Source organism: Syngnathus leptorhynchus, chromosome 2 (genome assembly GCF_054491065.1).
Source record: "Syngnathus leptorhynchus isolate UIUO chromosome 2, UIUO_Slep, whole genome shotgun sequence".
NCBI lineage: Eukaryota > Metazoa > Chordata > Actinopteri > Syngnathiformes > Syngnathidae > Syngnathus > Syngnathus leptorhynchus.
Genome location: NC_141196.1, coordinates 8,193,567 through 8,219,445, shown reverse-complemented (window position 1 = coordinate 8,219,445; position 25,879 = coordinate 8,193,567). Strand labels below are relative to the sequence as shown.

At 39.7% G+C, this 25,879-nt stretch overlaps 2 protein-coding genes across 5 annotated transcripts in view; one reads left to right on the top strand and one right to left on the bottom strand.

Annotated features, from left to right (window-relative positions):
- Nucleotides 1-13,282, top strand: part of adad1 (adenosine deaminase domain containing 1 (testis-specific)) — a 31,898-nt gene extending 18,616 nt beyond the window's left edge. The window contains exons 3-14 of one of the 3 annotated variants that reach the window (XM_085905881.1): nucleotides 8,933-9,067; nucleotides 9,640-9,722; nucleotides 9,830-9,955; nucleotides 10,119-10,286; nucleotides 10,400-10,471; nucleotides 10,594-10,719; nucleotides 10,972-11,266; nucleotides 11,340-11,415; nucleotides 11,565-11,721; nucleotides 11,790-12,024; nucleotides 12,258-12,390; nucleotides 12,618-13,282. In XM_085905881.1, coding sequence (XP_085762007.1) covers nucleotides 9,677-9,722; nucleotides 9,830-9,955; nucleotides 10,119-10,286; nucleotides 10,400-10,471; nucleotides 10,594-10,719; nucleotides 10,972-11,266; nucleotides 11,340-11,415; nucleotides 11,565-11,721; nucleotides 11,790-12,024; nucleotides 12,258-12,390; nucleotides 12,618-12,731 — 1,548 coding nt within the window. In that variant the 5' untranslated portion in view covers nucleotides 8,933-9,067; nucleotides 9,640-9,676 and the 3' untranslated portion in view covers nucleotides 12,732-13,282. Of the gene's footprint in view, nucleotides 1-8,564; nucleotides 9,068-9,428; nucleotides 9,453-9,639; nucleotides 9,723-9,829; nucleotides 9,956-10,118; nucleotides 10,287-10,399; nucleotides 10,472-10,593; nucleotides 10,720-10,971; nucleotides 11,267-11,339; nucleotides 11,416-11,564; nucleotides 11,722-11,789; nucleotides 12,025-12,257; nucleotides 12,391-12,617 lie in introns of those variants that run through there. The other 2 variants (XM_085905883.1, XM_085905884.1) reach the window with 2 other exon arrangements.
- A 7,263-nt stretch (nucleotides 13,283-20,545) lies between these two features.
- Nucleotides 20,546-24,134, bottom strand: il21 (interleukin 21). Of its 2 annotated transcripts, XM_085905585.1 has the most exons (7): nucleotides 23,988-24,134; nucleotides 23,808-23,886; nucleotides 23,496-23,537; nucleotides 21,943-22,056; nucleotides 21,830-21,868; nucleotides 21,650-21,730; nucleotides 20,546-20,692 (listed from the first exon to the last, which is right to left on the bottom strand). In XM_085905585.1, exons 1-7 carry the CDS (start codon nucleotides 24,035-24,037, stop codon nucleotides 20,666-20,668), a joined length of 432 nt encoding a protein of 143 aa, XP_085761711.1. In that variant the 5' UTR covers nucleotides 24,038-24,134; the 3' UTR covers nucleotides 20,546-20,665. The 2 variants fall into 2 exon arrangements, with proteins under 2 accessions (XP_085761711.1, XP_085761710.1); XM_085905584.1 differs by having other exon boundaries at nucleotides 23,808-24,134.
- Between the last annotated feature and the right edge of the window lie 1,745 nt (nucleotides 24,135-25,879).

Sequence of the window (25,879 nt, the reverse complement as noted above, 5' to 3'; positions counted from 1 at the left end):
CCCCCCTTCCCGTCCTCGGGGCCTCGGCAGCTGCTGCGCACCTATAGACACGTGATGGAGTTAATAAACGCAACCTCCGGGGATTCATCAAGCGTTTGTTTCCTATATGACAAAAGCCAGCATCTTTTTGAATGATTTGCCCAAAGAGAGTCTTATTGTCCTCTCTCATATTGATATCGCATCACATTGTAGAAAGTGGAGTGGGCTCAGGAGAGAATTAAAATAACAATACGCTGACGGATTGACGGTGAGAACAAATGAAGTCTCATAGCGTCCAAGTACTTTTGGCCGTCGAAAAATGACTGAACAGAGGTTTATTGTCAGAAACAAAGGGCATTTATTTTGTTGCTATCCATATAGTTGGGTTGTTTGACATCAAGGATCAATAAGGAAATATGTTGATTGTTTGGTTAGTTTTGAAATATGCCCCATTTGGATTGGCTTCTCAGCGGGAGTCGGTGTTTGATGAACCTTCTGAGTACACCTTCCGTTTGGATGTTTTGCTATATTAGCTTTCTACGCCAGCCACTGGCTGTCAAAAATATGTCATTTTGAAAGAACTGAAAGCATTTCGTTTGATTTTGTTTTGATTTTCTATCAGAAGGGGGGGGGGGCTGGCGTAATATCCACCCATATTGTGGGCTGAAACGTGAGAGGCATAAGTTTGGGTGCGCGAAAGGCGACCTGTAATTCCCACATCCTTGAGCTGACACTTTAGAGAGCCTCTCTTCGTCTCAGCCGAGCGTGTCCGAACAACAGCGACGCAGAAGAGAGCGCCTCTCTGTGAAATCCAATACAAGCGGCAGCTCGCAGGCCTTAAAGCAAACCTGCCGGGCTTCAAATGAGTATACTGCATATGCTTTGGCTTTCACATGCTATAGGGTAAAACATAGCCATAGGGGTGCATCCTGTTAGGACCATAACAAAGGCATCACATTCACAGTAGAACCTTGCACAGCGAGTCTCGGAACTTTTTAACGTGCTCTACAAGTGTGTGTGTGTTTGTGTGTGTGTGTTTTCTTGAATCCTTTAATATTTGTATCAATTACTTCTGGGTATAAAATCCAAATTAAACTACATCACAAGTCAACCACGTTAAAGAATATAATATATGAGTATAGGATCGTAAAACAAGAACGAGCAAGAATCATTTTTGCATGAGTTAAAAAAAAATGGTTTTAGTATAGAATAGTAAGCATTATTGCATAATTGCATTATTTACTTGTTTTGTGTTTATATAGCTCATTAAATTGATCTTATTTAAACGTTTTTAGACAATCAAATGTAGCCCATGAGCTTTAAAGACTGCCCACCGGCTTCAGATGAACACACATGGATGTCAATATTTTGGTTCTCCATTGAATTTTGACACATTGCAACATGTTTTTCGGTATTTTAAGCCAGAGGACATCAGCGTGTTGAGGGTGGGATGCGCCCCCTAAAGGACAGTAGATGCTTTACAGTACTTTAGCCTCATGAGGACATTAGAATTTTTCCAGACAGGTGAGGAAGAAGTATTTCATTTGTTCTTTTAGTGTTATTAATTCTTATACATGTTGATGCATAGACAAGGGAAGACATTGTATTTATGTCGATCATTCATTCGATACAACCTGCAGCGAATTGCTAATACTTCATTTCGTTGCCTGTTTCTCCTCCCGATGGGTCAATTTAAAGCTTGTGACCACTTGAACTCATTAACCAAGCTGTTTGCCCCTTTTTTTATGTGATAACTTCACAAGGAAAGGAATTCGCTCTCCGCTTTCTGTGAGGGACGACTGGTAATATTAGCTCGCTAGTTTCATCCAAAAATCCATCAATCATGACCTTCTGCTGTTGACCCTTTGACTGCCACTGACCTCTGGACATCATGTTACCACTCACCAAGGTGATCAGAACTTTCAAAGTTTTTATTTGCTTTATTTTAAAGAGAATAAAAAACATATAGCTATTGTTGACTTTGATATCAAAAACATCAACTCAAAAAGATTAAAATGTTGACTCATTTGTCAAGGTTACTTTATTGAAAAACTGGGTCCTGAAATAGGCATTCCAGAACTGTGGTGTGTCCTCCTGGGGGGTGCGCATATGTAAATTAATTGGAGCACGTGAGTGAGTGAGTGAGTGAGTGAGTGAGTGAGTGAGTGAGTGAGTGAGTGAGTGAGTGAGTGAGTGAGTGAGTGAGTGAGTGAGAGGGGGTGCATCAAATTTGTCAGGATGACACCGCCGTGACTTTAAATGGTTGCTGTTCACTGAGTCAAAAGTCCTTTGTCGGCCCTTGTGATAAACCCAAACGAGAAAATGAGCAGTGATTTGTAGCGATTTGTAAAAAATTGTCGAAAAAAAGGTGCGCCTTGAGCCGCTAACCTGTTGATTTGCAAACACAATCGTCAGCCGATGGACATTTAAGATGTGTGCCAGCGATCGATGTTTTTCCGCGTCCTATCACGTCCTGTCATCTGGATCCGAGGAAAGGTGAACTCGGCCTTTCCGAGAAATCCCGCAAAGCCGCGAGATAGCCTTACTGTGGGGAAAAAAGGTGCATTAGTGGTGACAGGCGAGCCCGGTGGGGGCGCATTCGTGAGGCCTGAGGTGGACTTTGTGTATTCTGTGGCTGAGCGTTGCTGTGACTGCTTCGCTTATCTCTTCCTACCGCTGTGCGCTTATCTTCTGGCCCCCGCGCACGTTTTTCCCGGAATCGTCCCAATCCAGCCCCGTTGCGGCATTATTAATGTGAAAGGCGACTCTCTGTGTTCTATGCTTAAGCGTTAAAAGGAGGCCATCTTTCTTGGGTCATTTTAAAACCATTTGCGGGATTTGATTTCACTACATCCATAATACGATCACGCAGGGGTTCTGGTGACCTTATCCACCTTGACTTTCCCGCAAAACTGAAAGGAAAAATAAAAGCTGTGGCTGGAGGACCGTTCGGGCATATTGAGCTTTTGCAAAGACTGCAGTTTATCAGCAATTTGACGTTTCTTCACCCGAGAGCCGCACATTGTAAATAAAAGATGGCGTCGCCCGGCGCCGGGAAGTGTCCCTCAAAGAGCGACCGGGAGGAAAGGGTGAGGGTAAAAAGCGTCCAGGTTAAGTTGTTTGAGAGGCCTCGGGTATTAAGAGGCATTTTACACTTAAGAAGTTGGTTTCGCTGGGTTTTCTGTTTCCCTACTTATTGATTGATGCTCAACTATCAATGCATAATAGAAAAGCACTCAGAGCAAATGCAGGGTTATGGCCTTGGGAGGGAGTCGGCAGACGAGACCGGAGCGACCGCCCCGCCCTCCGCACCACCACCGCACTCCGATGCCATTATTGGCCCATAACGGATCCCCGGGGAAGGCCCCGCTGTTCAGATCGGCACACACCAAATACCCAATTAAAAAAGGCTTTAAATTCCCTCCTCTTTCGCGGGCCAAAATCAATCCGAATTCAATCTCTTCGGCTAGGATTCCGACAGAGCGGGTAATTGCCCATAATCGGTCAGCAAGGTGACAACAGCTTAAAGGGGAGACACTAACACAATCAGGTATTCGCTTTCAGCGCCCCGCCGGGCCTCAGCTGTCGAAAAAACAGGTAGAGTGCAGTTTACGCGGCCGTCGCGATAAAATTCGTATAAAGTTACGCCCGAGCCGTTCTAAATGACCCCATCGTCAAAGTAATGATCTTCTTAATTGCTCGTTTAGGAGTGAACAAACGCGCATATTTTTAGATCGTTTCATCGCTATCGCCGCAGGATGTGATATACAGAGTGTGATTTAGCAGAAAAATAAGATCCTTAATGGCCTTGTAGCGCTCTACAAAACAGCAAAGGCAGGATTTTATGAGAAATGTTTCATCTTCGAGACTGGCTCTTTTTGCAAACAGTTTGACACCACACAGCTCTATGAAGGTCCTGGGCGCTTTACTAACTTTTGATACTCCAAAGGTGATGCACCCCGTCTTCTTCTAATACAATTCACCATCACGAGGCAATAATATATGCACAAGCTTTTCGTTGAGCCCACACAACCAGTCGACATTTTAGGAGTTGGCCCACCTCTTCTCTCCGTCACTCACCTTCCAAAATCCATCGGCGCAACTCGGCAGCATTTTACGGCTAATGTTTTTCATAGACCAGCGTTTGGCAACATTTTATGCCAAACACGCCTGTTGGTGTCCTGGCAGAATTGATCCACCCGCTCCATACCAAGGTTATTTATCATATTTAACAAACACTCAGAAAATAATTTCAACTGGAGTTGAAAAAAAAATCATTTTTGTCAATGAAGAAAATAATAACGACATTTTATTTATTTAAGATAAGTGACCAGATTGCTGTATCAAACTGTAATTATAACAAAAAATGTCTTTCATTTTCTTTTTTGTCAATTAGCTTTCTGGGTTAATTTTAAATATAATTACTTTGATTTTATTTTACAGATTTTCACTATCTTACAATACTCAATGTGAGATTTTCCTTTTAACTTCCGCTCGACAAATACTCCTTATGTTAAAAAAAAAAAAAACTACGACCAATACTGAAATAGATAAGAACTCAACTTAAACAAATCAATGTAAGTAGCTTAAGACTCTTGATGGCAGATCTGATTTTTTTCCCTCAAAAGTATAATACACTGCACTGACGTCCATCTTCTGCCTTTTGAAAATGTCACAGTAGAGGAAAGATGAAAATGTTAAAGCGATTAGGCCAGGCCGGCGGGGACGGGAGGGGAGGGGTGGCGCACCGCACCGCTAGAATGCCCCTGAACTACTTTGGTTACACAAACTTTGTTTTCGCCGCAAACGCATCATCCCTCCGCCTGCCATCTGCCGCCGAAGAATCTGTTTCACTCGATGAGCCGGGCCCAGCCTTTATTGGTCCTAATGGCACTATCAGCTGAGCCGCCAAACCCAATTACCTTTTAAAAAGGGAGGCCACCCCAGCTAATCATGGCTGCCTAACCTGATTTCCCTGTGATGAAGAGACGGGATAAAGAGCAGTTAATGGAGGGAGAATGATCTCACAAATACAAAAAACTCAATTCATTTCTCCGGGAGAGCAATCTGTCCGATTCAGGAGTAATGGAGTGGAGATTCATTAGTCCTCGGGCCCGAGTCGTCGCACCGGCGTCCCCCTTATCAAGAGAATAACAAAAGAACATCGCTTGTACTCTTGTTATGGACTTGTTTGGACGCCGTATGGATGGATATCGATGGATTTGCGACGGCTAGTTTCCTGAAACAATGGCGCTAGCTCATCATTGAAATGACAGCATTTACTCCCACTTGCTAGCAGCTCTTCATTAATGAAGTCGTGAAGTAGTGATCAGTCAACGACGACCATTTTAGCGCTAAAAGAATACATTTGTTAAAACGGACCACTGCGCCCGGATCTCTAAATGTGATTTTAACCACCAAACTAGTGGTGGAAATACATACAGTTTACTTGATGTGACCTATGAACTGCTTATTTTTCCAAATCAATCCCAATTCTGTTCATTCACCCGACATGCATGTGTCCTCGTTGTGTGACTTGGGTTCTTCTTACGGCATCGTGCGTCGTTGGCTTTTTGGCTGAAGTATAGACGAAATGGTCATCATGGCTGGACCACCGGTTGGCTGGGATGTCACTCACTGTGTTTGTGTTGTCAGATAAACATTAAGTTGTTTTTGAGTTTATTTTTGCAAGGTCAGAGTTAAGATTATTAGGCCAAAATGCAATTTAGCCTATTTAAAAGTACATCTAGATTTAATATTTGATTTTTGTGCAATATTAGAAAAGCTAAATGTGAATGTTTACATTATTTTCTTTGGCGATCTTTGTATTTGATGAAAGTGACAAGTTGAGCGACGCATTGCAATCAGTCATTTATTAATATGTTCTGCAACTTAGAAAATGTTTTTTTAAACTCGTCACTCAAAGTCAGCATGCGTTAGCTATCTCTCTGACACTCTCACGCGGTTTGACCGTACGTAATGCCACTGTTAGCTCGTCGCTCACTGTTAATGTATCATTGGACAAAATGAACGTCAAAATAAATACTCTGGAAACTCACTCCAAATGATATTAGAATTTCCATTTATAACACTATAGTTTGAGTAGATTTCTTTTGAAAGAGAATATTTATCCAAAACATCTGTGAGGTTTTCAACCACACTGTTGTCGTGGCGCACATGAATGGCCAGCCACCAGTTAAGACTTGCGAAGGGCAACCGGTCATTGACTGTTCCCAGTGAATCCACACATCCAGTCCTGGACCAGATATGATCCAGAGAACTCGGTGTAGATGGGGCCAAGGGCCATGGACAGGTTTCGCAGACGGACATTAAGGCCAAAGCCAGAGTTAAAATCCTATTAGTTTGAGTTGGGAATCGGATTATCGTCGTCGAGAATCACTCGTCTGGCAACTAGGGTCTAATTTACGCCAATCAATGGCAATTATTGAGGGGAAGGGAGCCCCTATTAGAGAGCCTCATCCACTTAGTCTAATGAATGGGGAAGATTCAATCTCGGGCTGTGGAGACGCAGCGGAGAACTGCGGCTGAATGCAACTTGAAGCAGCCTGAAGTTGAGCTGCTGTTATTTATCAATGAGGCTTAAAGTCATGACACAGAATGAAATAATACCAATAATATATCATTTAAGTCTGAATGTCAACCCACCACATCCATCCTAAGTTAGGGAAAAGCTAGTTTAAGGGCAATGTCAAAGTACTGTAGCACATTGTTGCATATTTCGTACTTGATAAAAAATAAGTGTGCTAGCTTGAGCGCTGTACACAGCATATTCATTTTTTTTTTTTTTTTTGTTAAATTGGCTTCATGGGCAGAATGTTTGAAATAAATAAATTTTTCACATCAAAAATGTGCAATGGCAGCCATCTACCAGATTGATGTTGATTTCTACTCCTACACTGCCCTCTACTGTTAAGTGGACTTCCAAAGGCAACTGAGGTCTTTTGGGTATCTCGCAAGGTCAGATATGGAATGCAAGTTTTAATTTTAGATGTTTTTTTTAAAAATCCAAACAAAGCTGATTTTAGCGGAAAACAAAACATGAAAGTACACAAATGTGTTTCAATTAGTTCTTGCAATGTAACCATAATGATTTTCTTTGAATGTACTGATTGTCACACTATCGTAATCTATCTAAAAAAAATATACCGTGATGTATCATGTTTCTTCAAGTAACAGTATTGTCACTTTCGGTTATATTATCTTCAAAAGTGTTTGCGTGAGATGATTTTTTTTTTAAATGTAATGTGTTGTAATGAAACGTTGATGATTTTCTTCCAATGTATCAATAATGGAATAATTGCCATCTCATGTTATGAGTGGATGATCATAGTGTTTCCTCCAGTATAATACTGAAGCTTTTTGATTGACCATACATAAACATATGTAAAACCCCAAGTACTTTTACCATATTGACTTGTCAGTACACATATATTTAAATAATACGTTTCCTTAGATGATATGTTTAGATATAAGTTTATGTACATTGTATTTATCTATTGTACATATTTGATGAAAAGAGGGCATCTTTTGCGAAAATGAAATAGTGCACATTGATGTGGGGAATTCCATTATCTTGAATGATCTTTGAAGGTTTAAGATTCTTCCAGGATACACTCATGTTTTTTTCTTAGGTTGGGTTAGGTTTCATTTAAATAATAAATAATAAAACTGAAACTGAGAGCAATCTGACATCCAGTTTTATATATTGGAAATGGTTTGTGGTTAACACACCTAACATCATTGTGCTTGAGCCTATGTGGTTAATGAAAAAAAAAGAAAATCCCCTTTTCACGTTCCTTTTTCAAGATGGTTGCTCAAAAAACAAAGCGACCCTGATCTTCATGATTCACTGTGGGTACTGTGCCTAGATTTACTGTTAATATCGTGTAAATGCATGCCATTTCCCCTACAGACAGTCACATCACGTAAAAGTAATATTGAAACAACTTTTCAGGCAATGCCACCCAAAACCACAATTATCTTGTACACTTAAGACTCATGAGAGGACAACAATTGAGATTAAAAAAAATGAAATTGCGATGATCAAACCTGGTGAACAGGTGCACCAGTGGAGGTTTTAATCTGTGCTTGGGCCTGCTGTGACATTTGCAGATTTTCTGGCGCTTGTGTGGGTTCCCTTTGGGTAATCTGTCTTGCTACTTCATTCCACTAGGTTAAGTAGAACCTATACAAGAAGTACCACAAGGATCTGTGCTAAATCCACCACTATTTCACTAGCAAAACTTTCACGTTTGCATCATTACAGACATTCCTCAAAATTGGCTGTCATGGAAAACATAGAGCTTTCGTTTCTGCACGTTTTTGACTTGCTCTTTATTGTTAATTTTTTTTCATCATGTAAATTAAGCACATTCAGATACCATTTTCAGACCTTCCTTTGTCTACCACGTGAGAAAAAAATGTCTACAATTCTAAATACAGTAATCCCTCGTTTATCGCGGATAATTGGCCACCCGCAATAAGTGAAATCCGTGAAGTAAGATCACCTAACGAGTTAGCGGAAAGATGCTAATTCGCGATCGTGCTAACACGCGAAAACGGACTTCTGAAGGAATGTAAACGAACATTTAGAGCAATACTACATTGTCCTAACGGTTAGACACGTTTCCTCAATTTAGAAGTTTTATTTTGACTTCAAAATGTATTTTTTTTATTTGAAAAAAAAATCTGCGATGTAGTGAAGCCGCGATAAACGAAACGCGAAGTAGCAAGGGATCACTGTATACTGTTGCATGTTGTTTGGGATGTCCGTATATGTACACATTGCTGTTGCTCTCTCTCTTCAATACTTTGTTCTTTTGTTGTTGAAGTTTTTGTACATTCGAGTATGACAATACTGCGTTGTACTAAGTAACAGATGTGTAATGTTTTGTCTACAATTCGAAATATTTGCTTGCCACATTTTGGTTAGGGAGTGCACGGCTTCCTGGTAGTGTCGACCTAAAACTGTCGGGAGACTGAACCCTCCCTCTATCACTTCGGTCGCCCATCCCTGTGGAGCCAAGCTATTTGAGATTGTGGCGTGCCAACCTTGACCGCTAGACGGGTAAGGAAGAAATCATCGGTGACATAACATATAAAGACTTTAAGACACAAAAAATAAACCGTGTCTAGTACTGCAAGGTTTCGTAATTGAACCCTCGGGTGCTTAGTTAATCGAGACTGAGAATGAAGTTTCTGCTATTAAATTAGGCCGTGTGACCTTTTTGACTCAACGCAATAAATGTACGACAGTAAACTACAAGAATATTGGACATTGAGCGTTAAAGGCTTCAGCGGATGTCATAAAAAATATATATTTTTTTATCAGCGCCGTGTCGACGTCATGCTAAAATGCTTGCTAATCAATTAGCATCAGCATGCCCGCCCATTAAGCATTATCGTGAACATATGCGCATTAACTGCTACTAGAATTCTGAAGAGATGTAAAGGTGATCACTTAGTAGTTAAAACGTTTTGTAATTTCACATTTAGTTGGCTAACTGACCTGTTAATGTGTGGTTAAATGTCATCAAATGCTGAAACCTGTTTAGCTAAATGTATTGTTATTGTGGGATTAGTGCTTATTATTGTGGAAGTCTTTTTTTATTATTTTTATTTTGTTAACTCAACTTTCAGAGTTTTTGCTGTCAGACGCCCTTTTGACGGTCCTCAAATGGCCCTCTTTGCAAGCAAACCAAAAGCCAATTTCTATAAAAACAGTAAGTTACATCCTTCTGCGTTCCACAAAGTTACTAGAAGTATTCTCAAATTAGCAATTTAAAATAAATACTGTTATCTGCCTTCTTTTTTCCCCTAACACCCAAAGATGCTGTTGGATCAAAAGAGTTGATCAACAGGTACCGAAGTGGTCATTCCCACGCGGTGTCTTTGCTGCATCAGCTGGCCCGGACAGTTCCGTTCCACCTGGAATTCAAGGAGACTGTGACCACCGGTGCAAATGATTATTTTTGGGGATTCCGAATAGCTGATTTTCTTTTGTGTTAATCTGTAAATCCCAATTGTGCCACTCGTAATCATGAAACTGGAAATGTGTCACTTGAAATAATAATAATATATGATAAACTCAAGCTTTCTTGACCTTTCTGACTTTTTAGGCAATGTAAGTGGATTTTTCTTTGCCTTTTGCGTGCTGGTTGACGGTGTCCAGTACAAGACGGGCATGGGGACGACAAAGAAGGTGGCTCGGCTTAAAGCGGCGGAGCTGGCTCTTGAGGACCTGCTGCCAACATTGGAAGAGAAGGCTGACTTACCCAAAATATCAAGTCAGGCCTATTTTTTTTTTTTTTCTCAAAATTTCCACCTTATTAAATGAGTGATAATAGCTGTAAAAGAAGCTGCCCTGATTTGAATATTTTGCTTCCCCCCACCCTTTCAGCTACCACACCATCTCTACCAGTTATAGAGGAGTCTTCCCAGTCAGAGATCCAAGCCTGCACATTTATTTGTGGTAGTCCGGCATTTGTTTTGTGTGCCACTTCTCTTTTCACTAATTTATGATGAGATGCTTTTGATATTTAGGCAATTACATTTTCTCAGGCATTTCTCATACTTTTATTTGTCACTCAAAAGAGAGGAAGACTTGCATCAACCTCCAGATACCAAATGCCGTCAAGGATCAACTAAGTAAATTGATGAACAACCAACCGCAGTTGCTCGCCTGCGCCGCCACCGTCGCGGCATTCGTCATTCAGACTTGTGAGTGCCGTGGGTGTTTACGTATTAAGCTATTATGCAGATAGGATTTGAGTGCAAGGTTGCCAAACAAATTTAATTTCTACTTTCCTATTTGAGCCTAATTAAAGAAGGAGAGGGCAAACTGTATTGGTAAAAAGGACTTGGTATCTATTAAAGTGGAGGTCACTATTTGAGTAAATACACTTTTTGCAAATAAATTAAGGATGTAATGCCGCACTTTCTTAACTGCCTTTTTTCATTTTCTCTCTGTAGCCGACGAATATGAGGTGGTAGCAATCGGCACTGGCAACTGCAGCGCCGGGGGCAGCTCGTCCGTAGACGGACGCGTTGTGCACGACTCGCACGCGGTTGTTACTGCCAGGAGGTGCCTCATGAGATTCCTCTACCAGCACCTGCTGATGTTCTTCAGCAAAACCACGCAACTGGTAGAGAACTCCATCTTCCAGCACAACAGTGACAACCATCTCCTCAGCCTGAAGAGCGGCATCACGCTCCACCTCTACATCAACCAGGTTCCCACGGGCGCCGCTCAAATACCCTCCAAACTGTAAGTAGTCACTGAATAACCGCCGCTTGTAAATGAGATTTAATGCGCGTGTTGTACTTTGATGTGTTTGCAGGTCCCTGAACCCTCGTTGCATATCCACATTACAGATGAGTAATGAGATGGGCTTGCATGTTTCGGTTGAGGGCAAGGTGAGTACTGTCACTCTCTGAAAATGATCGTGTACATTCGTTCGATCAGTTAACAATGCACTCCGCAAGTGTTTGGCTTAAGAGATTCAGCTGTACTCAAACAAACATGAACCTTTCCCAAACGGCTACTGACACGCTTCCTTTTTCAGGTGTTCTCGATTTTCTCCACCGCCCTCGAGCCCACCGGCACCAAATTGGTTACTGTGTCTCCCATGGATAAGATCACTCAGTGGCAAGTATTGGGCTACCAGGGAGCCTTGCTGAGCCACTTCATCGAGCCAGTCTATGTCAGGAGTATCCTCATAGGCAAGTGGATGCTCTATTGAAGGTTCTCATCATCATCCGTCATCACCACATCTCACAATTCTCTCCAGGGGACTTGGGTGGCGGGGACATCCGCGGCATGGAGATGACAGTTAACCGCCGCACGGAGGGCATCACCGCGCAGCTGCCCATGTTCTACTGCATGATCAGGCCTCTCATCTGCACCGTGCCCTCCGTCGCCAGCGGCAGCCATGATAACAACCTGGTGACCTATAGTTTCAACTGGAGCGAAAGTGATCCCGCCATCGAGGTGGTGGACGGTCTGATTGGCAAGACCACGGTCGAGTAAGCGCAATATCATATGAAGCATTATTTATTTTTTCTCACGCTTTGCCACACGCTGCTGCGAGAATGCGATCATGCAATAGATTTTATTCATGGGAACAAATGATTTCCAAAGCAGAAGGTGACGGATATCACAACCCAGCTTTGCCTGTGCGGTACTTGTGTGCTGCTTTGTTCCTGTGATGTCTAAAGAGTTTGAACAGTGTTGCAATGTCTAAAAAAAATTTGAATAGGTCTCCTTTCAAGAGTGGACCTTCTCTGGCGAGCCGTCTATGCAAAGCAGCGATGCTGCACCGTTTTAAGTTGGTTGCCAAAGAGGCCAACCGGCAGGACTTACTTGCCACAAGTTCATACAGAGAAGCCAAAGTAAGCCTGAACAGCCCTTCTTTTTCATCCATTACAGTGTTACAATGTTTTACAAGCACAACCTTTTATTTTTTTTGCACAGTACAAAGTAATCCATTCATTTTCTGTCCTGTGAGCAGAAACCCATCCAAGCTGACCTTGAATATGAGATGGCTTTAAAATTAGAACCGCTTGGATATTCACCTTTCAATTTCCACTGAAGTAATTATATGGTTTTGTCAATACAGAGGGCGGCGAAAGCTTATCAGGAGGCCAAGACGATTCTGAGGACCTACCTGAAGCAGCAAGGCTTCGGTTCTTGGCCCGACAAGAACATGGTCAGTGATGACTTCAATATGTAGCTCTCTATAAATGAAGGAATAGAGTCAGAATGAAGAAATGTTCATTTCTTGTTGAGTACTTTGATTTGCATAGGTCTTTATGCTCAAATACGTTAAAGTAAGAACCCCAAACACATAATACATTGGTAGCAGTTGTTTACAGTTTGTCAAATTGCATGCAAAGCTTCTTTAGGTTGTAAAATCAACACATGCACTTGTTAAATATTTCTGTTGCTGGGGGAAAAGAAGTTATTCTTTCAAGGTGTGTAATAATCATGGCCTGTACTTTTTAAGTTTTTCTTATTTAAGTTTTGTATTGCCATATGAGCAAGGGTGGTGGTGTCTTAAGATTTGAGTTATAGAAATGTTTCAACCCCTGTAAAACACCATGCAAGCTGAACTGTTGGAGTTGCAGTATTATGTTTCATTCCATTCCAAAATGTTAGACAATTTAAAAAACATAAATGCCAGTTAAAATGTTTACTGCTTGTAGTTTTGTAGTTGGGAAAAAAATGTATACAAACTTCTGTTTCATGTGTAAATACAGCAAATGGGAAAAAAAATCCTCAAAATGGATACAACTTTTTTCTCCTTATTTTTGTTTGAAAATATTGCATAGTGTGGATTTTTATCCCATACCCACTTGTCATGGTCCCATGAGTTGAAGAAAGAGGCCTGAAAAAGTTGTCTGACATCTGGCTTCCTTCAGCAGCAAACACACATTCTCCCGCACGCACACGCACACACACACACACACACACACACACACACACACACACACACACACACACACACACACACACACACACACACACACACACACACACACACACACACACACACACACACACACACACACACACGCAACCACCCGTCTGACGACCACTTCGGTCTTTGATTTGTTTAGTTTGTGTTGAGAAAGCATGCAGGAAACATACTTTGGTTTCCTGTAGGTTTGTTAGTACGAGACATTGACTTTACTTTTCTCATATCATGGACATATGAAAGAAAGTGTGTGATAGGATTAATATTGTTTTTATTGTACAGCTCTAATTGTGGGATATTTTAATCGAAACCAATTTCCCATAGCTGCTTTCTCAATAATAACATGTATATAATATGTATATGTCCAGGATTGATTGACGTCTTCTAATAAGTTGTGCCCCTGAAATTATCAAAAGTAGTGTTCATTTGTTCATTTAGAGTTTGTTAAAAGTCATACAAGAATATTATTGTATTACTGGACTACTTATATTTATTGATAGTATATTGTTTACTCCTTAGGGGCCTGTTAAGATGATTTTGTTCTAAATTTGTAAACAGCTTTAATGATTTGTAGTGACACGGATGGTTCGATAAAATTGTTATTTATATTATAGTTTGATATATAGTTTATATATAGTTATATAGGCCCGTAGAATAAGTTGAACTGCAACTGACGTCAGTGGCGCACCGCACACTCTTCCGGGGTTAGAAGTGCTGGTGTTTACACAAAGGATGAAGATTCCAATGGATTTAATAATTTGGAGTGACGTGGATGGTTCGATAAAATTGTTGTTTATATTATTGTTATTTGATAAAGAGTTTATATCTAGTTATATGGGCTCGTGGAATCATTTGAACTGTAACTGACGACGAGTCCGAGTCTGTTTACATACGAAGAATTTGATGGGTTTAATGATTTGGAGTGACAGAGATGGTTTGATAAATTTGTTCTTTATGTTATACTTATTTGAATCACTGTTAATGTTACGTCAGGCTCGTTCTCAGCTCCTCGTTTGTGTTTATGTCACGTTAGCATACCGTATCGTTTAGCCTGTCGTTGCTGGTTCATGTCTTTTCTTGGTGTTGGATTTTGTCAGATAAATTTTCCCCAAAAGTGCGATTTATACTCCGGTGCGACTTATATATGGGTTTTTTTCCCCTTTATTGTGCATTTTATGGCTGGTGTGACTTGTACTCCGGTGCGATTTATAGGCCGAAAAATACGGTACTTGGTACTTGATTTCAAAATCTAAACTATTTGTGCAATATACAAGCCTTTAAAAAGTAATTTTGCCCCAACACGCCCCCCCATTATTGCACTGCCCTCTCCCAATTTGAGGTTTAACATAAACCTGCTTTTTACGATGTACTCTTCGATCTGCTTCAAGCCGCTGTTTTACAATTGAACTAGCATTACCTACACAGAGACGCTATGAAGAAGTATTTTTGTCATATTCACGTTCTAAACTTGACTTTTCCATCACTGTGCAAATGATCCCATGTGTCATAGAGACTTGCAGACCTGCCTAGGCAACCATGGGAATGCACCGAATCCCGCAATGACTTCACAATTACTTTGATATGACTGCATTTTCCATCTTTGTTTTAATGAGCAGCCTGACAAGTCGATATACTCTAAACGTGTCAGTCCTTCTCCCACATTGCTTTCATAGCCGCTCATGAGTGTGGAAAATTATTACAATCATCTTTAGTTCTTTTGGATTTCTAATTCTTTAAAAAAAAAAAAATCTGTCCAATAATTTCAACACAAGTTTTTGAGACTGTATTTATTAAGTTACAGGTTCATGTACACACAATCAACCAGAGTTTTAAATAACAATAAATATATAAATAGGGCTCCTTTTACGTAAGTGTATGTCAAGCGTGGAGACAATCTCTTTCACACAGAATCCAGTCTGATACTAGCGCTAAAGTTGTTAAATTGACAAGTATACGGTACTTCAACCCTCCCCCAGGTAAAATGCTGCTGTTTTAATCCCGGGAGTGACAAAATGGACCCTAGTTACACCCATTAAATTGAAATAAATCAGTGGTCAAAACATTCGTAGCTCAAAATTGTAGTCATAAATAAAGCAGTGTTAAAAAATAGATATGGAATACATTACATTAAGTTCTGTTGGTCCAAATTTTGGACTGCGTTAAAGAAAATTGGCTGCTTTGTGATCACTCGAATCGACCTTCCGTGTCACCGTGCTTCCCGTCTGAAGACGTGGTCTTGACTTGACTTACAAGGAGGCCTCGCTGTTCAGAAGCTGAAGCAGCGACTCCATTTTGTCAAGAAATTTGCTTAACGGCATTTTAGGCCAGCGCTCGCAGGCACACTGGCTGGAATTGGTCAGTGGCTATCGAAAAGAAAAAAACAAGCACGTTTGAGCACTGTCGTCCTTTTCACAACGATGAATATGCGACGCAATACTCACGCAACTCTCCTTCCACTCGTCCATGGTTACGTTCAGGAATTCCACGGCATCGTCAATGTAATCATGAGGGCCCTCGCACTCCTTTCGGATTTTTCCGTCGAGTTCTTTCAAACAGCAGTTCAGTGCAGTTGTCGTGCAAAGTCTCTGTGTGCAACATTTTAAGTTTGCTTTTAGTGTGAGGCGACAGCACTCGTCGCGCTCACTTCCTGTGCGAGACAACCTCAAATGCGGTTTACACAAGTCTACAATAAATTAACCACTTTGATACAGGGGAGAACCTAGTGTGACCTTGTTATCCCTCCCAGCCTTATTTTCACACACATACAGTTTACATTCGATGACGCCGTCATTTCCAAGTGTCCAACCTTACCTTCACATTGGTGGGTGCGTAGAATGTCGAGTTTGAAGGCTGTGTGGACAGAAAGAAATGCCAACATTTATTGTAGGTCATATTTAGTCGAAAGAGCACCCAGAAATTAAGACTTACACATTTGACGTTGCGTATATAGGAAATCTTGGCCTCCTTCAAAGGCAGAGAGTTTGCTAGCAGGTTTGCGGAGATTACGCAAATCCAAACGAAAGTCATCGGAAGGTTCTCCATGGTGGCCTTGAAGGATTGTTGAAAAGAAAAGGCTCTTGGTGTTGCTTTATGGGCCCTCCTGTTCTGAGTTCAATTTATATAACAGCGGGGCTGGGAAGGGTGGGCTTAATAGGTAGCATACAATGTTGGGTTTTTTTTTCCTATCATCTTGGGATTTTTGTGTCTTGATGCTCCAACAAGGGGAAAAAAACCCCCATGTGGCCTCTTGAAACTTTGTGTGAAAGTAGGTTGGTTGTCCTTAGTTTGTGGTCAACAAACATTTTTCTTATCAATCACTGACACCACTTACTGAGCAGGGAAGATCAAAGTGTGATTATCCAGAAGGGGGGTGCGGGGATAATTTTCAAATATTATCTAAAGTGGCAATGCAAAAAAGTGGTCATTATACAATGAAAAAGTATTGAGAACAAAAAGGTAATACAGAAATTAGTAGTTGTCACCTTGTGAGATTCGATGTAATACAAGAAAAGAAATTGTCATCTTATGAAAATGAAGATAAAACAATACGGAAGAAAAATCGTAATCTAAGTATAAAGCGGTTAAACAATAAAAACGCAACTAAATTTGAGATTAAAGTCATAATAATACAAGGCTGTAAAAGAAATGAGTCATAAGTCCCTGATGTTGAAATATTAGGAGAATAAAGATGTCATTTTACAAGTGAAGTCATATTAAAATAAGAAATTCATAATACACTTCAAAAGTCATAATTTTTAAAGAATAAGGTTGCCATAATACAATAGTCACATTTTTGCTGAAATCACACACAAATGAAGTCAGTGCAAGAAATGCATTTGTAATCTTTTGAGACTAGTCATAACACAAAAAACATGGTCATGCAACAAATTCAAAAAACAAATTAGGAATCACTTCATTGTCTTTCATACAAAAAACATGGTCATGCAACAAATTCAAAAAACAAATTAGGAATCACTTTATTGTCTTTCATCATCCATTTATTGGAACGCGATTGTCAAGGTGGTGGTGGCTTTGCGTCATTGGCAGAGCGTAGGGATTTCCCCATTTGTAAGTGAAAGTAAGTTGGAACAATAGTCAGCGGTGATATCTCGTAATGACCATAGAATGACTACCTGAACTTATTGGAGCAAAATGTTTCCAATAATTAAGCGTTAGTTTCATGTTGGGTCACAAAGCGTTGGGTTTCCTCAAACATTTTCCTCAAAATGTCCACTCGACCAAAATGTGCTCCACCTACTCTCCAAATGTGATAAGAAAATTAACTGCTTGTAAAACCCTTGCAATGCGTGTGAAAACATCTGTGTTCTCAGATGTCAAGTAAACCTCAGTCAAATCTTAGTGGTAAAATCCCCTGGTAATGTCACCTGGTGATACCTGACCAATGTGACACCTGCCTGGAAATAACAGCTGTCATTGTATAAACTCATTGAGCCCTACATTACTGATATTTTTTTTTTTTTAATGTCAAATTTCTTTACCCCAGTGATCAGAAGAGATCTGTTAATCCACTAAATGTCTCTTCCCACTCAGAAAATTGTAGTTGCAGCAATTTCTTCTGCTGGACTCAAAACATGTTGATTGCTAACATCAATTTTACAATGCAAAACTCATTTAAAGCTATGGAAATTTAGAGAAAGACAACTTACTGACCCTAACCCTCAGTTTATAAATCTTATATTAGCATTTTGCAGATTCTATTCTATTATGTTTGAGGGCAGCGGGCACGCTCAAGCCTATCCCAGCAATCTTTGCGCGGCAGACGGAGTACAACCCGAGGTGGTCGCCAGCTAATCACAAGGCACATACAGACAAACAACCGTTTACGCTCACAATCGCACTTTCGAGCAATTTAGAGTGATCAATCGACATGTAACGGATTTGAGCGACATTGTAAAAGGTTCACATTAAGAATACATCTTCTTTTCATGTAATGCAATGAGGTCTGCCGCGACCAGCAAACATCCACAAGTACTTAACCCATGGCAGGAAAGGATTCTGTAAATCAGCCATGTCCAAAGTCCGGCCCGCGGGCCAATTGCGGCCCGTGGTCAAATTTCATCAGGCCCGCAGCCTCTGTGATCAAATCTTTAGTATGTGGCCCGCCGCCATTGTTGACCAGCGCTTTAATACACACGTACCAAAGCTATTTTATATTTATGCCGTAGAAATGTAATCTCGCCCGACCCGGCGTGATTTCACAGCGAGAACATGACTCCAGCTGTCCTGCTATGCGGAGCATGCGCAAGTCAAATGCGGAAATAAACCCGTTGTAAAAAGGGTACGCGCGAACCGGCTGCGTGAACCCTGTGTGAAATGTTCATGAGGCGTAAATAATTTTAAACTCATGTAAATTTAAGGTATTTCATACAGTTTGTTCAATGTTATCGGACTCTTCAGATATGAATGAAAGGCAGAATTTGTGTTTTTAGAGTTGTTCACATCTGCCTGAGTGGCTTATATTTGGTTATTTTGTCATTTAAAAAATAAAGACAATTGGGAGAATGAAATTTGTTTTATAACAGTGTTTATTTGGATGAAATTGTAGTTAAAAAAAATGTCCAAAAAACTACTGGCCCCCGGGCCCCTTCACTTTATCAAATCTGGCCCTCCTTGCAAAAAGTTTGGACACCCCTGCTAAATGAACAACCTCCTGAACTCATTGCAACTGTTCATTGTTAGCAAAATGCCGGTAGAGGGCGCCAAAGCACTACTGTTATTACGTAGACAATATAATTGCCCTTCCTGGTTGTGGTGCTATTTGCTACAACAGGGGTTTTCACTGGTTTTGTCCAAGGGACCACAATTATAACCAAGAAGCAACTTGAGGACCACTGCTTTGGCGGAATATTTTATTTTGCACCAAAGGAGGATAGACCTAGACAGGCTATTTACTGTAATTTTTGTACTATAAGCCGCACCAGCTAAAATTTGGGTATATTTGAGGTTTTTTCTTATATAAACCGCACTGGACTATAAGCCGCACGTGCGCACGAGTTATTTACAAAGTAAGACAGTACACAGAAAGCCTTGTTAAAGTTTTAATAACATACGTACTTCCACATGTCTTTCTAAATGCTGTCTGTGACGCAGCAGTAGTACCTCAGCAACACGGAAGTGCGCATGTGAGTTATTTACAAAGAAAGATGGTACACAGGAAGCCTTTTTAAAGTTTTAATAACATACTTTAACATCTATTTCCAAACACTGCCTGTGACGCGGCAGTAATACCGCAGCAACACGGATCTCGTTCTGTCTCTTCTTTGTGTGAATTATACGACACTATTTGTCTGGCGGATGGACATGCGATTAAAACAACACTTTTCTCCCCAGTGACCGTGTCACATATCCCTCCGCCCAGCAAAGTGGTGCCGCACAACAGCGGTCCACAGCCTTTTTACGAGTGTATAAAAGTGATAGAGTCATCACAAAAATCCTATATAAGCCGCACCGGACTGTAAGCCGCAGGGTTCAACATTTACGGTATTTGTATCTGTATGTATCTATTTTGGGAATCTCAGCTACATTTGCCAAAAAATCGGATGGGTAAATGATTCACAGATTTTACTGGAAATTAGATCATATCTAAATAATAACTCAATTTTATTTAAAAAAATATTACAAATATTTTCCATTTCCAATTTTGCGGACCACCTGGAATACCATCACAATAGAGGGCTGCGGACCACCCTTTGACAATAGTTGTGCTACAAAGTCAATCTCTTAGTTTTTGCTATCCTGTCATAGTTGTTTATGATAAACAACAATAAATAACCAGCCAGGTATTTCGATTGAAAGGCAAGAATAAATTCTGTCGATTGTATTTCCAAACCAAGAAATCATGAAAGAATAATCACATTTGTAAGCATGATTGTCAAAAATCAAAATTTTTATTTTATATAAATAGTTAATTAGATAGTAATAAATAACCGTCTGCCTTTATACATAGTATAAATTACATCAGACACCATTGTAGAATCTCACATTTAAATAATGTAACTTTTGACATGAAGAAAACCAAATGTAAAGTTCACCATGAACCAGCTATTTAAAATTGTCTTTTTTAAATAAGAAATAAATACGTTCAATAAATAGGCCACATCTTGTTTTGGGCATCTCCTGAGCATAGTGTCTTTTTTTTTTTTTCCCCTGAAGTTGAATTTCCTGTTTGCTCAGTTGGCGCTCAGTCTGCTGATACCCTAAAGGGAGACATAGAAACATTTTCATCAGTTTCATATCAAAATTGCATTTAAAAGCACATGATTCATATAAACTAAAAATGCTACTTAAATAGTGCCAGTTATTTTGACATCATGGGATAATAAATTGCAAATGTGCATGTGAAATGTAGGTATTATATTTGTCCACTTGAAGATTGCCGTCTTCACATTCTATTGTGGTAGCTGTGAAAAAGTGTGTGTGGCTTCAAAAGGCGGAGCTTGACCTTGTGAGTGACGTGCTTCAGAAAATGAGAGGAGGGTTGGTTGTTGTGAGCCGTGGATGTTTGTATATTTTTTTTATATTACAGCGACTGAAAGTGCTATCTGTGTCTATCCTTCACAATATGAGCAGGCATTCCTATTATTGAATTAGCATCATTAGCTAATTTTCCATTAGCGTCTATTGGCGTCTTTTGACATGACTCAAGGAAGCCAATTCTGCTTTGGAAGAGATACATTGTGCTTTATATGATTTTGGGTTGTAAAATAATCACAAACTTTGGCCATTTTGTCTTTCATGAACATTTTTCTTTCGGCTCACCACCAACACACCAATTTCTATGTGTGTGTGTGTGTGTGTGTGTGTGTGTGTGTGTGTGTGTGTGTGTGTGTGTGTGTGTGTGTGTGTGTGTGTGTGTGTGTGTGTGTGTGTGTGTGTGTGTGTGTGTGTGTGTGTGTGTGTGTGTGTGTGTGTGTGTGTGTGTGTGTGTGTGTGTGTGTGTGTGTGTGTGTCTGCAGTAATTAGAACGTGTGGAAAACGGATAGTTGTGAAGCTTTAAAGCAGAGAATCAATCTTTTAATTCCCAAATTGAATTATTTGAAAAATCATTTTATCCTGCAAAATGTACGTAAAACGATAGCATGAGTTCTGTCTGTTCACGCTGAACGGCAACTTGGGGAAAAAGGTGCTGATTTTCTTTCAAGTCGATCATTTACCCTTTGAATGAGAGACTCGAGTCTGCTGACAAACTCCTGAGCAGTCGCCTTCGGATGCGAATCGCACATTTCGCAGGTGGACTAAAAGAAACAATTAAAAAGATTGCTTTAATTTCATAAAATAGGACAGACTTGATTATTAGGAATCATTAAATGTAGATGAGAAAATGACTTCCTTACCACGCCATTTCCAGATTCACAAAAGTCCAGACCTCTTTCCTGAAAGACAATTGATTTTTATAGGTAAATTACACTGCCCTGCAACGATAACTTCTTCCTTGACCTCTACTCACAGTGATTGGATGCTTAAGGCTCCGGTAAAGTTTGTTTTGGTTTCTTTCTGTCATGTTGAAGTGCACATGCAAGCTGGCCCGGAAGCATCGCAACGCTGACAGACAGCAACAGTCCTATGAAAAAAAAATATATATATACAAGAATCTGACGAATAAAAGTGACTCTCATAATCCATTGAAATAAATCTTGTTCTTGAGATTTTATGTTTTTACTTCCAAATTTGAGAAATGTATTCCAGACAAAAATACAACCTGCCAGAAAGCATGAAACTTAAGTTCATGCGTCAAATTAATAATGTAGTCCTTATATTCAAATTGACCACAGAGAGATCAAGTGTGCCGCAAATCCATTAATTGATCAAAAATGATCGTTAATTTGTATTATAAATGATGAATTTACTACAGGCGGCGCGGAGGAGCACTGGTTAGCACGTCTGCCACACAGTTCAGAGTGTGCGGGTTCGATTCCACCTCTGGCCCGCCCTACGTGGAGTTTGCATGTTTTCCCCGGGCCAGCGTGGGTTTTCTCCGAGCACTCCGGTTTTCTCCTACTTCCCAAAAACATGCACGGTAGACTGACTCCAAATTGCCTATAGGTGTGAGTGCGGTTGTTCGTCTATAGCCTGAATACTTCAATGCTTTTCCATCAGATTAGAGGATACAGCTAACCTGGCCACTGTGTTGGTAAATCTCAACGAAAGCACATTTGCTTACTCATCACATTTTGATACCAAGAGAGTGATCGCGGAAGTGTAAAAAAGAAACCACGCAACAGGAAGCGATTTCAGTGTCAGATGTCTGACGAGAACAAACAAGCATTACGAGTCATACTTTGAACTTTTTAAAATTAAAGTCATGTTGTATTAGTAAATTCTTCTTTAGTTGGAATAGTTTCTTAATAAGATGTATACAAATAAAAACACAATACACAAAGAAATTATACTCAAATCCACCAAATCAATTAAAATAAAATAGATACAAATATCAAATAAATAAAGCAAGTATATTTTCGTCATAATCTTAGTAGTTACGGTATGTTATGACTACAGTTTTAATAAAAGGTAAAAAAGTAAACTATATGAAAATGAAAATATATCTGTCCCAATAATTTGACAGATTGCATTGGTACACTGTTTCAGTGTTTTAATTTGCTCAAGAGAATATTAAATGATGATAAAATTAAAATAAAATCATTGAAAAAAAGAAGTTATATTCCCACCTCAATATCATGTGTGAAATGTAAGCTAAAAAAATAGTAATAATAATTATAATACAATAATACTCTTGCAGCTGTATTAATTTCAAGAATCGCATTCTGCTCCTTTGACCGATTATTTTTTGTGATAAACTACATTTAGGAAATAGAAATGAAGTGTTAATGTGGTAATCATTTTGTACTTTCAATGTCTATTGTTTGCGTGACACATTGATTGAGGTTCTCCCACACGCTCAGTCAAGTGCGATAAGTGTAAACACAAAGCTGACTAACCGACCGTAACTATTAAAAGCGGCCACAGCACTTGGCCTACACTACACACGGTACTAACACTTACCTTGATATTCTGCGGCGGTGTGTTCAGAAGCAGATCTTTACCCTGCAAAACACAAACACTGTGTTATTTCCCCCCTTGGCAAAAGTGTTTGCACTCTGTACTTAAGGTAGATCAATTTGCAAAATCCAAAAGAGCTAACTAGTCAAAGTTTTGTGCCCCAAAATGCTAAACTCGCTGAGTGAAACGAAGTGGGGGTAGGCATACTTTTTTGTTTGTTTTTAAGTCCAAGGGAGAAACAAAGTGAACCAACCATAATGCCCATAAATTAAACACTGGTGCATAAATTACTTCCTTCCAAAATGGCATGCTTACCTCGAGCGAGTTTTTGACGTCACCAAGTTGCTTTAAGACTTCAAGCAGTTTTCTCCTCTCCACTGTCCTGCCATTGGCACTGGCCAGAGACGCACAGCAAACGGTGAGAAGGCACAAAAGAATGAATTTCATTTTAATACACGAGTAAGCAGCAGCTAGCGGGTGGCAAAATGTTTTTACGTTTTTCTGGAAGTGACAATGATCATGTCGCTGGCCGTTTTTATATGCATCCTAAGGAAAACCACCCGCCGAGAGTTGGAAAACTGCAGAAACTCGTATGACTAATAACTCTTTCTTTTCCACTGGCTGTCACACCGCCCCATGGCGTCAAGATGCCGTTCGTTTTCGAGCACGGCAGGAAGAAGCAGGGAGATACCACTTCCCATTCTTGCTGCTGTCATAGCACGTTGTAGTGATGCTGCCAACCGCAAAGCTGTACACAGAGAATCTCCGTTTAGGTCGGGGGAAGACATACCTGCAGTAGTGGAAAGTAACCCGTCACATCATACACAAAAAAAAAACTCATCTAAAATTCTCTTGTGCAGATGCTTCACGTTTGTGCTCACTGTTTGAAATTTGACTTTGGTCAAAATGCATTTGGAATTGACCTGCAAATGTGGAAAACAAGGAAAACGGTGCCAATCTTAAAATTGTGGCAACTGTGTTCAAGAGGGAGGACGGATTAGTTCTTGAACTTGTCTACGTCGTTGTCATTTTTATGCAACTGCTTAAGAAAATGGATCAAATATAAACAAGAAACAATACTTGTGTATCTGTAGGATAAAACTTGGCCATGTAGGTTAAAACGTTGCTGAAATGTAAACACGGGTCCTGCGTGTACTAGATGCGTTTAACAGATTAATTATACAATTTTAAAAAGCATAAGACATACATATATGGTATAATGCTGAATGACATTATCTTTGTCTTAGATTGTAACGTGTAGAAAAACAAAAATCATTGCTCATTTTAGAAGAACCAATAATCATCCAGGCCCTTATTCTCAATATCCTTGTTGTTTCACTAATATCTGTAATAATTTCATGTTACTCGACATTTGGAAGCTTGCTTATGGTTTTCAACTCAATTTTTTATGTTTTGGCAAAAAAAAAAAAAATCTATGTGAACGTGGTCTGCGCTCTCAAGCACTGAACTTGTTTACACATGAAAAAATAAAATACATATAGGTGAAAAAAAAAAAGGTGTCGGACCAACCACGATCCATCAGCCATATTATATCACATTTGTCTATTATTAAAAGAACATGACTCGTTAATGTTGGAAATTCAAAGGATGAGCCCGCCTAAATGTCACTGCACAGAGAGGGTTACAAGCGAGAGGGATAATGAGAAGAGAAAGCAAAACGCCCTCCGATTTGCGCTCTCGCTTTGTCAGCACTAAGAGAAAGAAGCGAGTGGGAGTTCCTCTCAAGGGCTCTGGAGTCCCCTTTCCTTTCGCTTGCGCATCATAGAAAACCTTTACTAACCCAATTGCATATTTTTTTTTTTTTTTTGCGTGTCAGTGTTTCTCAAATGAGTCTCCCGAACTTGCAATATTTTTATTTAATAGAAAAAGAGTATTCCAGAGAATAAAGCCCTATTTTTTTTTAAGAAAAATTAAGTCATAAAAAGTTCTTTTTACGAGTATATTTTTTAAAATTGTAATGTTACAAGAACAAATAAACACTTTGTCAGGATTAAAAGTCCTTGTCATTTTCTCGATGAAAAAAAGTTGAAATGTTACTAGAGTAGTATTTGTTCAAAAGTTGTCATTGACACAATGCATATTTTTACAGGATAAAAAGTTGCAACATTATGATAATAAATCCATTTTTGTTAAAATACAAGTTGTAGTGTTATCAGATTAAAGTTTTATTTGAGGAAAAAAAAGGCGTTACTAAAAAAAAAATTCTCGGGATAAGAAATCATGATAATCATTTGCGAAACTCACTTAATATGATGTTCTTCGTCGTTAATCGATTACTTAATCTCATATTACCACAACCTCATCTTGAAAAAAAAGATTACTTGGAAGATTACAAATTTTACGACGACAAAAATCATCTTGTAACA